The sequence below is a fragment of the Bos indicus genome, chromosome 25, assembly GCF_029378745.1.
Source record: "Bos indicus isolate NIAB-ARS_2022 breed Sahiwal x Tharparkar chromosome 25, NIAB-ARS_B.indTharparkar_mat_pri_1.0, whole genome shotgun sequence".
Taxonomy (NCBI): Eukaryota; Metazoa; Chordata; class Mammalia; order Artiodactyla; family Bovidae; genus Bos; species Bos indicus.
This window is the reverse complement of record NC_091784.1, coordinates 38327994-38346515: the sequence shown is the minus strand read 5'-3', so window position 1 is coordinate 38346515 and position 18522 is coordinate 38327994. Positions and strand designations below refer to the sequence as shown.

The 18522-nt window shown below is 49.3% G+C and overlaps 1 protein-coding gene across 3 annotated transcripts in view; it reads right to left on the bottom strand.

Moving 5' to 3' along the window:
* Positions 1 to 18522, bottom strand: part of SMURF1 (SMAD specific E3 ubiquitin protein ligase 1) — a 91446-nt gene that overhangs the window by 6263 nt on the left and 66661 nt on the right. For 2 of the 3 annotated variants that reach the window (XM_019987957.2, XM_019987958.2), the window contains exons 3-15: positions 18017 to 18125; positions 16392 to 16525; positions 16178 to 16243; positions 14663 to 14738; positions 12988 to 13229; positions 12179 to 12263; positions 10402 to 10548; positions 9124 to 9322; positions 7630 to 7733; positions 3600 to 3714; positions 2271 to 2449; positions 1154 to 1291; positions 360 to 480 (exon numbers count right to left, since the gene is read on the bottom strand). In XM_019987957.2, coding sequence (XP_019843516.2) covers positions 360 to 480; positions 1154 to 1291; positions 2271 to 2449; positions 3600 to 3714; positions 7630 to 7733; positions 9124 to 9322; positions 10402 to 10548; positions 12179 to 12263; positions 12988 to 13229; positions 14663 to 14738; positions 16178 to 16243; positions 16392 to 16525; positions 18017 to 18125 — 1715 coding nt within the window. Of the gene's footprint in view, positions 1 to 359; positions 481 to 1153; positions 1292 to 2270; positions 2450 to 3599; positions 3715 to 7629; positions 7734 to 9123; positions 9323 to 10401; positions 10549 to 11497; positions 11576 to 12178; positions 12264 to 12987; positions 13230 to 14662; positions 14739 to 16177; positions 16244 to 16391; positions 16526 to 18016; positions 18126 to 18522 lie in introns of all 3 variants that reach the window. The other variant, XM_019987960.2, reaches the window with a different exon arrangement.

The window sequence follows — 18522 nt, the reverse complement described above, 5'->3', positions numbered from 1 at the left end:
GCTGGCTAGGATGGGAGCAGCTGGTTACGGTCACATGCTCAGTAACCGTAAGGTGACCCCTCAGGAGGAGGCACTGGGGAAGCTCTACACTGGAGGTCTCTAAGTCAGGGGAAGCCGCGGAACACCCTGACTGATGTCCCACGGATGAGCTGGACTCCCTGCCACCACATAGACACCAGGCCTCGTCAGCCCTGCTCGGGGCTCCCCGACACCCCTGTCCCCCCACCCTGTCCCTGCTCCTGCAGCCACAGCGACCCCCACGCCTGTGGGGACCATGCAGCCTCGCCCGCAGCCTGGCCAGGAGGCAGGGACCGCCCCGCACACAACAGCCCCTCGCACCCCAGCCCCGCACAGCCCACCTCCAGCTCCTTCTGGTCAAAAGGCTTCAATAAGTGTTGAGGGATGAGCTCGTTAAACCCCTTCTGAAGAGCCAGGAACTGGGCCTCGATTCCCCTCATGAACCTCCAATTTACATACAACCTGAGAAGGCAAGTCACACGTTGGAAGCAGCAGCACAGTTCTTTCCTCCGTTAGTCGGGGCTGACGTCAGCTAAGCCCTGCCCGCCCGGCCCGCCGACAGGGAGGAACGCCCCCTGCTGGTTGGTGACCAGCCTAAGACTCAAGAGGAAAGGAAGTCAGCCGCTCCCTTAGATGTGCTGATTCTCTGCTTGAAATCGGTCAGATCTGACCTGACCTGTTAGGGATGCCACAGTTGAAAAAAAAAATGTTTGAAAATAAAATAAAGGACCCTGAGAACGACACCCCCACATGTGTCTGAATACCCCATGGAGTTGCTAGTCAGCTATTTGCCTTCAGAGCGGGGAGGACAGACCGGAGGGAAGATGCCCTTAGACTGAGCTCAGGAAGCCTCCAGGCTCCTCCCCCTCGCTCTCCTGTGGTCATCACCGTCACAGCAGCACCGAGTGCTCCCTTGCCAGTCCCCGCCTCGGTCTCTGGGGTCGTGAATCCCCCTTTAACAGGTCAGCCCTCCACTCAGAGCTCCCACTGCTGACACCACTGCTTTCGGGAAGTCTCTACTGTGACTCTGGTCCAAGTATGGGAAGGGAGGCTCACGCAGCAGAGGAGCCTCGACCATCTCAACGTGCCCGCTGCCTGGCAAGCCCCGCCCCGGGCGCCCCGGAACACTGCCTACCGGACATATTCCTTCTTATTCTCCTCTGTGACGGGGACGTTCCTGCCGTTGGGCTTCAGTTCGTGCTGAAGAATCCGCCCGAACGCATTGTGCTCCACGCAGAACGTGTGATCGAGCACGGGGGTGATGTCATTCTCTCTGCGGGGGAGCACAGGCGGGGGTCAGGCTGGCCTCAAGAGGAGGGTGACGGGAGCGACGCTGCTGGGACCTCCGGAGACATGGCATCCAAGTCTCCGAGCAGACAAGAGGGAAGCGTGATGGGGAAACTGAGTCAAGGGGCAGCCACACCAAGAAGATATCACCGCCCTGCCTCCAGGCAGCCTTTCCAAGGCTTCAGTGCAGAGAAGCCCTTGAAAGTTAGGACTGGCTCCTTTGTCCGCCACATTTCTGGAAACACAGCTGGGGTGGTTCTCCACAGGATGCAGGCCTGACCCCCGCACCCCAGCCTTAGCAGCTAGGACATGTGGGAGGATGTGGACCTCCCATTCCTGTGAAATCAGCCCATTCACGAGGACCCCCGACATCCACGGTGACCATGTAGCTGTGCCTGTTGCTTTTAAGAGTTTTAGGATAATCTTAAAGGTGACTGAATATCAGGACTTTTTTGATATCTTCCTGGTCCCTCTAGGGGCTTCCCTGGTGGCTCAGCTGGTAAAGAATCCGCCTGCAATGCAGGAGACCTGGGTTCAATCCCTGGATTGGGAAGATCCCCTGGAGAAGGGAAAGGCTACCCCATCCAGTATTCTGGCCTGGAGAATGCCATGGACTATACAGCCCATGGGGTCGCAAAGAGTCAGACACGACTGAGCGACTTGCACTTCACTTGGTCCCTCTAGACACCAGGAGACACCTCAGAGTGTTAATAAAAAAAAAAAACCACCAGGCCTGGGGATTAACAGCCACAATCGTAACCTAATATTCAAGGAGACAACAAAGGAAACTAGTCCATGAAGAGAAGCTGGTCAAACAGTATATGAGATAGTAAGTCAATTAAATATTTTCGTCAGATCAGTTTTTATGATTCTGGTGGTTGGTTTCTCCAGTTTCACACCCATGGATCTGGTGCACCCTAAGACAGGTGACAGGTGAATTTTCAGTTCTCTGAGTCGGTACTTACAGAATCCACACTAGGCTCTTATGGAGTTCAGGGTCCACCGATTCCAAATCAGAAAGCTGGATGGGCTTCCCCAGTAGCTGCTTGTAGAAAGGCACCGTGAAACCCCCATTGATGTAGTGTCCGTGGAACACAGCCAGACCCATGATCCGACCCACGAAATGGAAGTAAGACAAGTGGTCCTGCAGGGGGCAGCAGAGAACACCAAGTGTTAGGAAGCTGACCGGCAGGGCGGACAGGTGTGTGTTTCTCCAGGTTCTCAGGAGACCCGTCCCACAGGAGGAAGCTGAATCAGTGACTCACAGGCTGTGCTCAGGACCCACCCGATCAAAGGTCACATAAGAGCACGACTCTGGAGAGGTCATCTGCATGACACTTCATGCGCCCTTGGTTCAAATACCTTCTCAAAACTGCTACTGAATTTGTGGGGCCCAGTGCAAAATGAAAATGCAGAACCCCTTATTCAAAAATGGAGAATTTCAACATGATGAAGGCAGAGCGTCAACCGCGAGCCGCCCCTTCTCAGCGCAGGGCCTGGTGCTGGCACAGGCCAACTGGCACACCAGGAGGCCGCCGGCCTCTCCCGGCGCGCCTCGAACAAATAAAGGCGACAGGCAGCCCTTCCTCTGCCATCCCTGCCCCAGCCCACAGGAAAGCAGAAGAGAGGAAAATCCAGAGAAGGGACTGAGCGGGGGACACATCCCCAAACCAGTGCTGTTGTGGTTTGCAACCAGGGAACCCCCGTTTCTACTCAGGTTGGAATTACAACCAGAGAGTGCCCACACTGGTGAAAGTCGCACTGGCTGCCCCTCAGAGCCGTGTGCGTGGTGCGGACCACAGGACGTGGCCCGCAGCAGAGCCCTCCGCTCGCCGCGGGCCACCCCTGGGCCACATGCTGCTCCTGTTTCCTCATTGCTATGACGAGCAGCTAAGAGTATCGGCACGCTGGCCAAAAAGGCCAGTTACATAAGGGAATACTCCAGTTCTGGCTGGGAGGAGGATGGACCTCGTACCCCGCTTCTCAGAATGATACTGTCAACAAATACAGCCATTGAGCCAGAGTTCCCTCCAATGGCAGTAAAGTGCTTTGAGTCCACAAGCAGCTCAATTTCACTCTTGTTGTCCTTGAAACAATATACTCAGTGATCCCAGTCACTGAAGGTAAGGGGTGGAAACCATCCATCCTACCAACTGTCACTCTACCTTCCCAGTTTTATTTGCCACAGACTTTGAGTAGGTCTATAATGACTAAACCAAGAATTGAGGTTGAAACTGGAAAGCCACTGAGATTCTCCAACTAGATTTCTGACCTCCTTATTCATTAATACTTACAGGGTTGATTGAAGAGTCTGGGTTGATTTGCAACATGTAAATGTTGTCCGTGGAGTACTGGAAGAGTCCATAGTACGGGTTCAACATTTCATGGCACAGTAAATAAAGCCACTCCCTAGAAACCACAGCAACAAGAAGACACGTTAAAACCCCCTCGTTTGAGATCTTCACCACAGGACTGACAGACTGCCCTCGGAAGCCAAACTGGTAAGGCTGCCTGGCTCTGAGAAAAGGTGACCGGGACAGGCTGGGCAAATAGGGGAGAAGGAAACAGCTGCTTCTAGCGGTTCCAGAAAAGCAAAACTTCAGTGACTCCGAAGTTGAGAACTATCTCTGGTTGTGGGAATCATCACCAGCTCCGAGGCACGGTGTCTGTCCGCCTGCCTGCACCCCAACGAAGGTTTTCTCTGCTACTTTGTAGAGAGAAAATCTTGTGACGAACGGACTTCCCTGGTGGTCCAATGGCTGAGAATCCGCACTCCCAACGCAGGGGCCCAGGTTCGACCCCTGGTCAGGTAACTGTATCCCACAAGACCAAACTAAGAGTTCACACGCCACGATGGAAGATCAAAGATCCCGTGTGCAGAAACAAAGACCCACACAGCCAAATAAATGTTTTAATTTTTAAAAGCCCCAAGTTAAAACCAAACCAAAAAAGCACTCTAAACAGAAAACGTGACTCAACTGCCGTGGTCAGGTTTGGTAAGCCCAGTATGCAGTCTTATACAAACACTTGCATAACCTTGTCTTCTTTCTACTCAAAACTTGAAATGGACGAATCTTATTAAGTTCTAAAATTCTTACTCTTTGAAATAGAAAACATAGAATTGAGAAAATATGGAAGGATAAGCACAAATGCAGATAATCTGTCGGAGAAGCTTGTGAAAAGACCCGCAAAATGATCACACCGACAAAGTGACATATCAAACTCCAACAGGAAGGAACTGTCAGAGATAAGACGCCGGGTCTTAGGAAGCCTCTTTATTAGGAAGGCAGGATTTCCCAACTCTGGTGCTTTGTTCAGCCCCAAGTTTCAGAGTTTGGATTTACAAAGAATTATTTTCATAAACGCCAAGGACCTGCAACTGTCTAGACAGGAAGTGATTAAAATACAAGCAAACATTCCGACTGAGCTGTGGACAAGGTATAGAACATGAGAGAAGTTCTAGAAGTGGTCAAGGAAGAGCTATCCCCAGAGTCAGAAGAGAGAGAAAGGATAAAGGTTCAGAGCCGGAGGCAGGGGAGAGGAGCAGACATACACGCGTGTGTAACACACAGGTCACTGGCATCTCGGCCTTCCACAACAGGTATGGACCGTTCAGACACGGGGAAGACTCGAGAGCTGAAACAACGGGAAATGAGACTGGCAGCAGAAAAGCAGGGCTGCTCAGCTCTTTCCCCTGCAGCACCGTGTTCATCAAGGCAGCTACACGAGACTCACCTCCACCTGGAAGGTTTCACAACCATGGAAAACGGGAGAGGAAGCAAACTCCTTCCAAATCAAACTTCACCCAGCTGTTCACATGCTCGCCTAGGGACCAAAACCCCAGCTACGCACAGAACAATGTTAAGTGAAACCATTCAAAGATACTGACTCTTGAGACATCCTGAGACTAGAAAGAAAAAGGCAGAGGAGAGAGAATGGAAGTAGTTTGATATGAATTTCGGACAAACATGAATGAGGAAACAGAAGAGTCTCCCTGAAGAGAGGGACAGAAAGCCTAAAGCCCTTGTCTTGTTGGGAATGGGATTTATGTTTTCAGAGCAAATGTAAGTTACATTTGCCAGAAGAAAGATGCTTTCTAGAATCAATATGGAGAAGATCAAAGAAGAAACCTGGGACAATCTGGAAAGAAAAAGCACTTCTCGGGGAGAGGCAGTTGCAGTGTGAGCACGTGGTCAGGAAGGCCTGGGCTCAACCTGTATCCCAGACGGAGGGGCAGGAGGGGAGAGAGGTGGACGAGATGGGAAGAGGCTGGAGGAACGATTCTGTTCCCGGCCCCATTTACTTACTTACTTTTGGCGGCTGGAAAAGATCCCAACTTCACCCAGAGACGTAGTGAGACCCCCATATCACTTCTCAGAACCTAATTTTGCTGGTGCTGACTGCTGCAGGGCTGCCAATCTGCTTGTGTATTCTAAACTGTGAGGGTGGGAGGCTCTCCTGTCCCGTGACCCCCAAGATGGGACCACTGTCACACACGACTGCACATTAACGAGGCCCCTTGCAGCACCTACCACAGCTGAGGTTTGCAGTCGCTGGTGATTCTCTGACTCGTAACCCTGTCAGAGGGGACTCCTTCACAGGGGATGGGATGCTTCAGAACTGGGGTTCTGCCAGTGAATGACAGCAAGCCGAAAGAGGAGCACGGAAGTGAGGAGGGGGTGGGAGGAACGAGCAGGATGGTGGATGCGGGCAAGGAGGCCGTGCAGACAGGAGTGGGGGGAAAACAGGAAACAGTACAGCTTCTGTGGGTGGTGGGTGTTCCTGGATGGGGACAAAGAGCACAAAAGGGACTGACACCAGACTGTCATCAGACAGTGACCCTGGGTGCATGGAGACACTACAGCAAATTCAAAGTTCTGACTGAAAACGGTTTTCTTTCTAGAAGTCTATAAGAAGCCAAGCTATCAAAGTGAAGATTATAAGACATTTTCAGACCTAAGATCTTGGAAAATTAACCCCACACACGCCCTTTCTAAGAAGGCTACTTGAGGATATACTCCAGTAACACGAGGGAGTAAGCCAAGGAATAAGTAGCCATGGGACCCACACAACAATGGCTGCAACCCAAGAAAGCAGTGATGTCCCACGAAGACAGCGGTGCAGAAGGTCTACAGAAACCGCGTCAGGGGACAGGGCCTCCACAAGAGAGGATGGGAGGGGAAATTGGCCAAAGGTGATATTTAATGGAGCAACAAAGACAAGACCTGGTTTAAAAGAAGAAGAAATTCTTAGAAAAATTAAAATTTGTTCGAAAGGATAAAATAAATGATAGAATACCACTTAATCCCTCTGAATGGTACTTACACTGTCATAATAACATAAAACAGTGTGCTGACTTTCAACTCACAAATAATACATGAGCACAGGAGACTGGCTTAATTTTGGTTACAGAACAAAATGTAAATCTTTGGCCTTGACACTATTAAAGTTATACTACAGATAATGGAATGTAAGAGGTAAGAAGTGGAAGGAAGGGAAAGTCAGGAGCATTAATATCCTTCTCTTATGAAAAAGGCCAAGAGACAGTGTCTCTAGTGGACAACAAAAAAATAAAGGCGGAAACACATCACATACAGTTACAAAGAATGAGAGAAGAACTAGGAATACTGATATTATGGAACTGGGAGAATGACATTTCATCCTCACCACAACCATGACCTAGTCTGTGTGCCTACCAACGTACATCACAGGATCAGTAGCTGATAAACGAACTCGCTCAAGTTCATGGTCTAGGTGACTGGTTCTATTAAAAGAAACAGTTAAAAGAGCCAAAGAACTGTTGTCTCAAAGGTGAACAGAGGGAAGATAGGACACATAACGTAATCATGAAAAACTATTACCTTTAAAATCATCTGCATGAGTTATTTTGACCCAAACCTCGCTTTAACCCCTCGACACAAAGGCAATGCACAAGCCTTCCTCCCAGCCCTGAAGGTCCTCTTAGGACAAAAGCCAGGCTGTCCCCACATTAACTTCCGGTTCAGAAGTTCCTGAACTAGAAGTTCAGGGAGTGTACTGTCTTCCCAGGCCAGATGGAGAAGGGAGTAAGGTTAAAAGTTTAATTCAAACTTTGTAAGAAGTGAAGCGATGTTTGGGTCAAGAGCTGGGTCTCGATGGGTCATGGCGAGATGCTAGCAAGCACACGCTTTTAGGAATTCTTTTCCTAAGAATGCTCTGATGGCAAGACCTGAGTTCTGACTGCCCCAAGATCAGCACCAGGAAGGGGCAGAGGGCCGCTCAGCAAACATATGCTCACAGGTGCGCCGACATCCATGCAGAAGCGGGGACACACGAGCCTCTCACCTCGCCACCCCTCCATAGTCCAAGCCTTCTTCTCCTCGGAATTTCACCATGAGTCGCTTTTTCAAGTCTTTTGGTCGCATCTTCATTATCTGGCGATAAGACTCCTGCACATCAAAATTACAGTTTCAGAGAGAAGAACTTGTCTTATTTTTAAAGTTATAACATGATGAAAGGTTATTTATAATGGAGCCTGACTATAAATAAGATCCGAGGTTATTTTTAAGAACTGCAATCTGAGTCCTGTCTGGTTCCTGTCAGGATGGTACTTTGGGCTCTGGCTCACTGCTCCTCCTTCACCTTTCTCCCACCATCACTCCCTCAGAAACAACAAAGCTCACGGCAGCTGACACTGTACCCAAGGATACACACATGTACCCTCAGCACAATCACAACTTAAGGATTAAACGTCCTCTCTAGGGTTGATTTTCTCCACACAAATGAATTCCAGTGTGTCCTATAAGTTTATATGCTTTAGCCAAATGAAGACCTCATAAGAGAGTAAAATAATAAGAGCGAAATAGTAAAAGAATCCTGAGCCTGGTTTTACATCTGAAGTCAAAAATCACATTTTCCCACTGAATCAAAAAGCCAAGGAGGCTTTCAGTGGAACATAAAGCAGCTCATCAGACACAGGAAACATGTGGTCAGCCTAACAGGGCCTCAGAGTCAGCCTCTGGAGTGGAACCAGCTCAGTGTCTGTGGGTATTTTCAGTGAAAAGGCACTTAAGAACGTTTTCTTGCTTTAAATTTAACGGGATTCAAAAGCGACCATCCCCAAGAGGCGAGAGGATGTTGAAAAGATCTGGCAGCAGCGTGTCCACAATTCAGCTTCCCCGTTCTGACAGCTGTTTAAGACGTTCAGTGGGCAAAACCGGGCATTTGAGCGGCTCCAGTTGTGCGGCCCCGGGCACTTTGGGGAAGGCGCTGAGCGGCCCCCCGGCTGCTGTGGGCTGGGAGAGCCTGCGCCTCAGCAAGGCTTCCGCAGAGACCCATACATGGCTGAGACTCTACCAACGATGGTGGTCCCGAGAAAAGGGCCCTGCCTGCCAGAGGTCCCCTATTTGGGGAGCCCGATGCCACAGGGCAGCTGGACAGAGGGCAGCACGCCACCCAGAGCCAGTAGGGAGAGGGAGGCCACTGGCTCCTCCAGGGAGACAGTGCCATACAGGGAGGTGGTGGGCCAGGCCCCGCACGGGGATGCTTGGTTCTGAGGATGCCATGCCAATGGCAGGAAATACCATCCGTACAACGCAGGTGCGGGATTTATAGTACCACTTTGTACTGGTTCTGTACAGATCGCTAGATCTTCACTCAGAAGTCATCGATTTTTAAACCTAGACCACAGGAGGAAATACTGATCCCTCTCTTGCCTGGGGCTTCAGCCCTGATAAACCCCTACATTTCACCCCCAACACACCAGAGAGGAAGCAGAACTCACTGTCCACTGAGGGGGGAAAGAGTCCACCAGACGGCCAGCTGCCCCAAACCCCATACCTCAAATATCTCCTCTCTGGACACCTCGATGCGGCAGTGGCCAGCCTGGGGCTGCTGCAAGGAGAGCTCGTGTCTGAGGACCTTCAGTTTCTGGACCAGATCTCTCTCGTACCTCTGGGCGGGCAGCTCCTCGTCCTCCACGGAGCCCTCGCTGGGTGGCGGTGGTGGCTGGCTGGGCTCCTTCAGTTGGCACTGGTGACTTGAGGAGAACAGAAGCGCTGAGGTCACCCCAAGGGCAACAGCCAGCAGTGTCCCCCCAACACATACCAAGGGACCAAGAAGAGAGGTCAGGACACCCACTTCCGGTCAAGAGTGCTTCCCCGGTGACACAACTCTGTATGCAGATTCGTGAAAACCGGGGTGGCCACCCTCAGAACAGCCTTTTCATCAGATGTTACCGGAAACCCCAAATGAACTTCCTGGCCAACCCAACAGGTGTCCAGGATATAACAGAGGAGACCCCCATCTCCGCCTCTCATACATCATCACTGCCATGATAAACACAGAAACTTCTAGCACTCATCGGCAACTAGTGCCGACGCGCGCTCAGCGGGGCCTCGGGGCCGAGAATCACACGGAGGTGACCGGAACACTGAAAGCAGACGGCAGTGGAGGCGGTGACGCGCACAAGGCAAACGAGGGAATGTGGCGGGCGCCGCTCCTCCTCCTCTCACCCGGGGGCCTCCATCTCCTCACTGGAGGCGCAAGTCCAGGGACAGAGGAGGCCCAGGACCAGCTACCTGCTCTGCTCCAGTTTTGCTGACTTAGGTCAGCTCTCAGTGACAAGCACCCCCGGGCTCTCATGTCTGAGGACACAAATCCCTTATCCTGGGACGTGGAGTGTGGGATCCAAGGTTATCCCCAGACCCAAGTGCCCCGGGAATGACAGTCTGGGAAGCCAAATGGCGCTCTGGACCAGCCCTTCCCTGCAGTGGTGAGCAGACCCCAAGGAAAACCTCACTCTGCTGCTTCCCACTCTGAGACCACCCGTCTTATCAGATATGCGTGTGGAAGCTCCGAGAATGAAGCTGCGCCAGTTTGGGGGTTTGATTTAGGCTGCAACTCAGTTACAGGCTGGCTGTGACACAGGCCTTCAGGACTGCACCCAGCTGGCTTGAGAGTTTAAAACACATGACTGTCCACTCAGTAATTATCATATTTTGCTCACGCTTATTCTCTGCTAACCAACAATGCAGTCGACAGATGAAGGGAAATATCGGTAGAAAACATGGCACTGTAACGGTAAAGAGGCCAGCAAAGAGCCGGTAAGAGTCTTACGTCATGATGTGGTGTAACCGTGGGTCTGTAAACTGGGTTGTTCGGTTATTATGATCTACAAAATATATCCTCCCGGAAACCGTGCTGCGGACTTCCCAACCGGGCGGCAGTGGTCCAAGTTCATCGCAGTTCACGCTGTTAAGGTCTCTACCAGAAAGGAAGACACACAGCGGTTTGTCCATCTGAGCGTGGAGGCCTGAGACCAAAACTTCAGTGAGAAAAGCAGGGGCGCCCCCTTATCCAGGGGCTACGCAGGCCAACCAAGGTGCTGCTTACACCAAACACCCGCCGAGGCCCGGCCTCTGGTGCAGGCGGCAGCAAAACCCCAGGATAAAACGGCAACGCTCAGAGCCTGCGGTCGTGACAGGGCACGGTCTGCCTGGGAGACCATTCCTCCCACCAAAGAGGACCGAAACATTGCATCCAGGAGATGCAATGCAGAACCTCGATCGAGCTTTTGGCCAGCCCAATAGTGGGGGGGACCTGAATGCTGCCAGAAGGCCTCTCTGGGTTCACAAGTTAACGAGATGCTCAAGGTCAGAAGGGTCTCTCCGTGGGAAAGCTCCCAGAAAACACGTTTTCTCCAGCAGACGAGTATAGGAACATGCACTGGAAATCTTTCCATTTTAGAGAGCTGCGCCAGGATGAGGCCGTCTCAGTTTTGAGTCACTTTTGTTAATAAGCAAGTAGCTCTAAGTCTAACCTCGTGATTAATTATTTCAACCCAATCCACAGTCACCTGGGAGCAAGCATTACTGACCAAGATGCTTTTCTAATGAGCACAAAAGCCTGACCTTCCTTCCCGAGAGTACCAAGGAGATAGTTCATTCATTTGCAGGTAATACTTCCATTCTAATTATAGACACTGAATTGTAAGTTCAACATAGATTTGGAAAATCAAAGGCAAGAAGCTTGTTCTCAGATGAAACAAATTATGAATAAAAAGGAAATGAGCATTACTAAAATGTTATTAAGTAGTAATGCTATTCTGAAACCAAAAAAAATTTTCTAAGAAAAAAAAAAAAAAAAGCAGAACAAAGAGAAAAAAGAAACTTAACTCCATTACAGGTAGGGGAGGGGCAGGGATCTCTCTGACCTGGGCTCAGATGTATGGCCTTGTAGAAGGAATTCGTATAGAAAAGCTCCATCTCCCCCAGGAGTGGTCCCCCAGGGACTGAGGCAATAGGGATGGTAAAGTAGAAGAGAGAAAGGGTGACAGAGCCTTTGTGTTTCCTGTTTCACTTTTTATTACGGAGAATTTTAAGCATATAAAAAAAGAGAGACCATAGTGAATAACCAGCTTCAACCATTACCAGCCCATCACCAACCTGCTTCCAGGGCTCCCCATTCACTCCCCCACTCCAATTATTTAAAGCATCAGGTCAGATATCAGATCATTTTATTCAGCAATACTTTTAGTTTAAAATGAGAGCAACCACATCTTGAAGGTTTTTCGAGGAAGTGCATTTGATTTCATCTAAGGGTGAGGGTCTTTTCCAGTTATGGAACCTGATTTCAAGACCCAGGATCGCTCTCTAAACTTTAGTCTAAAGGACCCAATTGTGCCACAGCAGCTGCTGACCAGCTGGGGGAGGGGGGAGCAGAGCTGGGACTACAGCCCCCACCCCGCCCCCGTCCCGAGAGTCTGAGTCAGGACCTCAGACAGCCCACCCTCTAAGCCTACATCTCCATACCCTAAGGGCTGTATCACCCGCAGCCAGGGGGTCCAGGCACTGCTGGAACGCAGCCTTGCCAGTGAGCCACTCAGGAAACCTACCTGGGTATCCTGGGGTCGTGCCACGTGCTGACTCCCGTCTGCGTGTGCAGGAAGTACACCTGGCCCTGTACCGTGGTTCTCTGCTCTGCACGACACAGTGGGGACATGGTCAGTGACACTCGGTCCAAGGGGTCAGGCCTGTGAGCTCGGAGGCCCCACTTCCTTCCCACAGTCTCTCAAAGGACCGAGAGAGGGTGTGAAGGGCAGGAGTGAACTCGGGCCTGGCTTGCTGGGGTCAGCGTGTGGACAGATCTTACTTCTCCTGTTCCCACCTGGAGAGGCGGCCACACCCCTCGACCTGCCACCTTGGGACTCATCCTGCCTCCACCCCGTCCCCTGCAACAACTCATACTTCCGGTCTCATCTGCCCCATCTATGTGGATCCTCCAACATGGATCTACGTGAGTCCTCCTTCATTTAGGCGCTTCCTCCGTGGTTGTCAAAAGATTCTGTTTTACGTTTCCTGATAGTAGTACATCTTATCACTCCTACCCAAGGCCGTCCTTCCCACGTTCAAATCCCAGGGCGCTGCAAAGAGCCTCATCCAGACCCCCGCCCTGCTCCTCTTGGCTCTCTTTGACATTTGTTTGCCTACATTCTTCACACAATTGCTGTCCTAGAAGCTTGGAGCAAGGGCGGATACATTAAGGAGGAGCAGGATTTGTCCACCATCACACTGACACAACCGCCATGGGGCAGAGCTCTGCAAACATCAGCGGCTCTGGCAGGTACGTGTTACCAGAAAAGGTCTGAAACCGGAGAGGGACACGTGGCCAACCGCACTTGGAATGGCGGGTGCGCGCCCTCACCGTAGCCTTCGGGCAGCTCCGGGGACTGGTGGCCGTGAGGTCGGTTCTGTGGCGTCTGGAGCGACCCTCGCACCTCAGGGTTTCGCAGTCGCTGGGCCTGAAGTCTTTGGTCTTGACTCGGGGATTCCACAAACCTGCAGTTGCCCCCGCCAGCAGCGGCCCCGGGGCCATCCGTGTACGGGGCTGGCTCCTCCATGAAGCAGCTGAGGGGCCTTCCAGGCCCGGAGTCTTCATACACGGTTCTGGAAGGGGGAGGATACAGCTCACGTGACAACACCCGCCAAAGACAGGGACGCACCCCAGTTCACGCCACGCTCTCACACCCGTCTATTCTGCTTCTCTTAGACAATACAGAATGTCCCCCGGACTTAGTTTCATCAAATTCGTCCTGTCCTTTTTCACTGGGAAGCCAAACTTGTTCACAAGGAATCAATGGCCTAAGGAAGCCACATGTTAAGTGCCACTGAGGCCAAGGTAGGATTTCAAACTTGGGGATAGCTGAATGGTCGGAAAACACCAACCTTGAACTATAAGAAGTTCAGAAAAGGAGATTTCAATTTTCTTGACTTGGAATCAAACATTCCATTTGCCTTGTCATTTTATAATAGAACTCCTGGTTACATCAAATATTGCAATGACTTTAAAAGTGACTTTTAACATAAATCCTCATCCCCTAAACAACTGGGAAGACAATTTACCTTAAAGGCTATTTTCCCTTTTAAGCAAGTACTTTTGAAAAACGTTTTACGCTGGAAAATTCCCGAGAAACACAAAGGGAAGGACCAGCTCGGTGAACGCCCTGGACTCCTCACCCACCTCCGACACCATCCCTGGCCACGCGGCCAGCTCTCCCCCCTCCACTGGATTATTCAGAAAACAATCCCCACATTTTACCATCTCATCCTTAGATATTTCGGCACATATCTCTGAAAGATGGGCCTTTTACCATTAGCATGATCCCCAAAATGGGTCATCATAATGCCAGTCAGTATTCAAATTTCGCCAGTCCACTATCGCATTAATCAGGATCCAAAAAGATCCATACACGGCATCTAGTAGGTGGGCCTCTTAAATCCTGTTGATTAAATTTATGGGTTCTCTTCCTTCCTTTTTATTCCCTTATTCTCCTTGCAGTGTATTTGCTGGACACTGGCTTAGGTCTGCTATACTCTACAGGGAGCCCCACTTCTGGATGGGATTTGTTATAGTCCCCTGGGGCTGGGCAGCCCATTCCCATCCCTGGAACCTCCAAGATCTATGTTCACGTCAGGTTCTCTTTCCTGATGGTGTCAACAACTATTAATGGCATTAAGAGTTAATTCATTGGGGATCGAAAAATCATGATAGTGACCAGCGAGAGCTCTTGATGGTTTGGGGGGTTTGGTTTTTTATAACTTCTTTCTTTCTGTATCGTCATGAACTCCACGGACTGGTTTGATGTGTTGCAGTTATCATTCTTGACCAACGCTCTCAGGCCAGTGGGAACCTCTGTAAACTGGACCCTGAGTCTTTGGGGCATGACCCTACTAGTCTTGACAGCTTCCTTTACAGACAAGGAAACTGGATCGTAGTTGTATCCCCAAGTCCCTCCCTGCACCTCAGATATTCAACGCAGTGAAAAGGTGTGCGGGGTGCTCTCCCGCAGCGCGAGCGCCAGCAGCCTGGGGGTACGCACCCTTCGCTCTCCAGCAGGCCTCTGCAGTCCACCACAGAGCCGCCAGTGCCGATCCTGTCTCGTGTCTGTAAACTGACTGAAAAGAAAAGGACATCTTGCATTAAAATCCAGGGATATTTTATACAACTGCAATATAGTGAGCCACTACAAATGTATAATTTATACACGATATTATTTTTAAAGTGAGGTGTCTGTCTCTGCACTCACATGACACATGCCTGTGCTTTCAAGTATGAGACATTTCACGCAGTGGCTCCACACCACTGCACACCACTCGGACCCCTCCTTGTGAACATGGAACAGGAGGAGGTGCTGTGTGTGCCACGCTCTCCATAAAAATAACACAATGTTCACTTTTTCCAAGTTATCTTGTTTTTTAAAGATTCTGACTTATGCTGGATGAGGACACAGAGAGCACTGTCTATTTGCACAGTCTAGACGCATCTGTGTATCTACTCTCCATCCCCAGTACAACCAACAAAGACACGGATGAAGTTGCTTCCAGGTACTGGTTTTGCCCCGCATGTCTCTCCACAAAGAAGAGAAGACATCACAAACAGGCAGTGAGTGAGAACTCTGTCATCAGGAGAGTTTGCAGGATGGATTCTCACTGTTCATTTATCCTGGGTCAGATCTACATAGCCGACTCACTGGAAAAGACTCTGATGCTGGGAAAGATTGAGGACAAGAGGAGAAGGGGGCAACAGAGGATGAGATGGTTGGATGGCATCACCGACCTAATGGACATGAGTTTGAGCAAACTCTGGAAGATAGTGAAGGACAAGGAAGCCTGGCGTGCTGTAGTCCTTGACATCGCAAAGAGTCAGACACAACTCAGCAACTGAACAACAAGTTCTACACAAGACAAGACCTAAAAGATTTGGGGTCATAAGTCATTCTGTGTGCTACTGAAATACTATGGGGTTTTTTTGGATTCCCTGCAATGCAGGGTCAATATCTGAGTTACTCTGAAATGCTAATAAGAATGGGGTGGGATAACAGGAGGAACTGCTTAACCGACAAATTAACTTCCAGCAGAATATGTCTAGTCAACACTTCGTAACGTTAGCATGTTTCATTTCTTCATTTTAAGTCAATCTTCTGTAAAACCATAGGACACGGAAGTCTTCAGAAACCCCACTGCCATCTACATGCGTAATGGCCTTCCCGTGGAGCTGTCTCAGCTCATGCACGCGTGGCCACTGTGTTTACCATCTGCGCTTGGGTAACGGGACAAGTGTGAGGACTCAAATTACATCCAAAATTACAACCCTACATCTCTGTGTACCTCAGTCACTTTAACTCCACCTTGAACAACTAAATGAAGGGAACCGGATAAAGTAACAAAAACCACACAAGATGAAACTTCTTAGTACTGGAGAGATGGCCCCCAAATGTGGCTTGTCCTTCACGTACGTCACCATGGGTCAGTGGCTTTGTGTGTTTTCTCAGTGATGAAGAGCTGGATGTTAAGTTCTGTAAAAGTTATCTCTTTAGAGATGAGAAAGTTCTTACCCACTATTTGGCCACGAACTGCATCAGTATCTGAGGGGTTTAGTTTGCACAGATCCAAACGCTGGTCTGCAAACAAACAATTCAAAACTTAACCTGGGGAATGTTAACTAGGGAGGAGGGCAGGAATTCTGTATTCAAAAATGGTAATAAACAGAATGATGGCTCGTAAGCCTTCCTCGGTGCATTGAGAGGCAGAAAAGCGTCGGGTTCTTACAGCCAGTATCTTTTAATCTGCTGATGGCGTTGGACAGCAGCCGCACACACCCCAGGAAGCCGGCTCCCTGCTTCTTGTGAATCTTCTTGTGGTTCCACACGCTGATGGTTATAGAATCCGTTTTTCCAACATATCTGAAACCAAAGTGCAAATTCATCTTTAATTGCATTTCTATATTACAATGGCCCATCGAGATTCTATTTGACAGACTTGTTAGTCCAGAAGAATTCTCTGAAAATAATGTTGGCTCTAGATCCACAAGTACAGGCACTCGATGAATATCTGTCACTAACTTCAATGGGTGGCAAAAGGGCTACAGCTGATTATGTGAGAAGCACATGGAGATAACTACATGCTGATGATAATCTTATAACAGGGATTTACTAGATTTTAATAGTTTCAAAGATAATGGCAGGATTCATAAGCTCCCACCAATTAGGCTTTGTAGAGAATAACCAGTCTGCAACAAAGGACTCCTTACAAACCCTCCATCCACCCAAAGCACACGAAAGAGCAGAGCTCGGACAGGAGACCCCCTTCTTTTCAGGGCAGGTCAGCCATGAGGGGGCTTCCAGGACTTGGACTGACAACCGCTTTCCAGACCACCTCCAGAGCCACAGTGTAATTGAAAATGGGCTTCAGGATCCAGCTACTAAAAACCCCCTCAAACCAGCACGATCTGTGGTGTGGTAGTAAAAGAAAGCAGTACTCACTCAGCGTTACCTGACAAAATTTCCTAGCAAGGATGTGAAAACAGAGGTGAATATGAAATAGTGGTTTTCAAAGGGCAATCCCCACATGGATATAAGAAGTTGTCGGATGGTGTGTGGGCTCATATACATTCACTCATACCAAACTTTATTTGCTCTTGCAAAAAATGTGTGTGTGTTAGTTGCTCAGTTGTGTCCGACTTTTTGTGACCCCATGGACTGTAGTCAGCCATACTCCTCTGCCCATGGAATTCTTCAGGCAAGAATACTGGAGTGGGTAGCCATTCCCTTCTCCAGAGAATGTTCCTGACCCAGGGATCAAACCTGGGTCTCCCACATTGCAGGCAGTTCTTTACTATCTAAGCAAAATTTTTAAAATCAGCATATATATATGTGTGTGTGTATAAGATATTTGTATAATATGTGGAGAAGGAAACCCACTCCAGTATTGTTGCCTAGGAAATCCCATGGACAGAGGAGCCTGGCAGGCTACATCCATGGAGTCGCCAAAGAGTCAGACATGACTTGGTGAATGAACAACAAAAACAACATAATAAATATGTATAATAATACATTTCAAATAATGCGTTTTACAACTATGCTCATGGTTTTGCTCAAAAAACAGTAGCATATAGAGGACCTGAACCATAGCCCCTTTTTCCTGTTAGGGAGGGCCAGGAGACTCAATGTTTGAAGATCACAGTTACAGAAGCAAACCATAAAAAAAATGTATGAAAACGTCAAATGCAAGAACTTCCAAGTATATGAATTCTAAAAGTAGGCACTGTGTCTTTGGCCATCCATGTTTGTTACCAGAAAGAAGTTGGTAATCCCTTTTTTAAACAAATGCTTCTCTTACAAGCTAGACACCTACTCTCCCTCATTCCCGAGTGCCTTGTGGGGCATCCGACTCACAGATCGTAGTGCTGGTTCCACTTTGGGTCCAGTGTGTTCTTCACCGTGTCCGTTGAGTGGCACTGCCCAGATCCGTCCACAACAATCTTTGCAAAAGGGTCAGGGAGCCCTGGAGGAGAGGGGACAGCCACACTGGATGAGATGACAGATCTACCAGTGCAACACAGAACATGGTCCCGCAGGTAAAGGGCGCTTCAAGATCACCTAACTATCCTGGTATATTTCATTCTCAAATTTAAGGTTAGTTTCGATCAGCAAAGTAAGTTATTTCCATTAAGCTTTCTAAGAAAACCCACCCAGAATGACACCTCCTCAGTTTTTTAGACACTAGAAATGAAACTCTGAAAACAGGCTTAAATTCGGATTTCCATTTCTGGAGATCACTACCAGTTGAATGGAGGAAACAGTGTCTACAAATAAATGTATTTGTACTTTCTAAAAAATAACACCTAGACATTGTGTTTGCTGGTCTTTGTCTATTTTATCTCTGGATGCAGCATTCACCA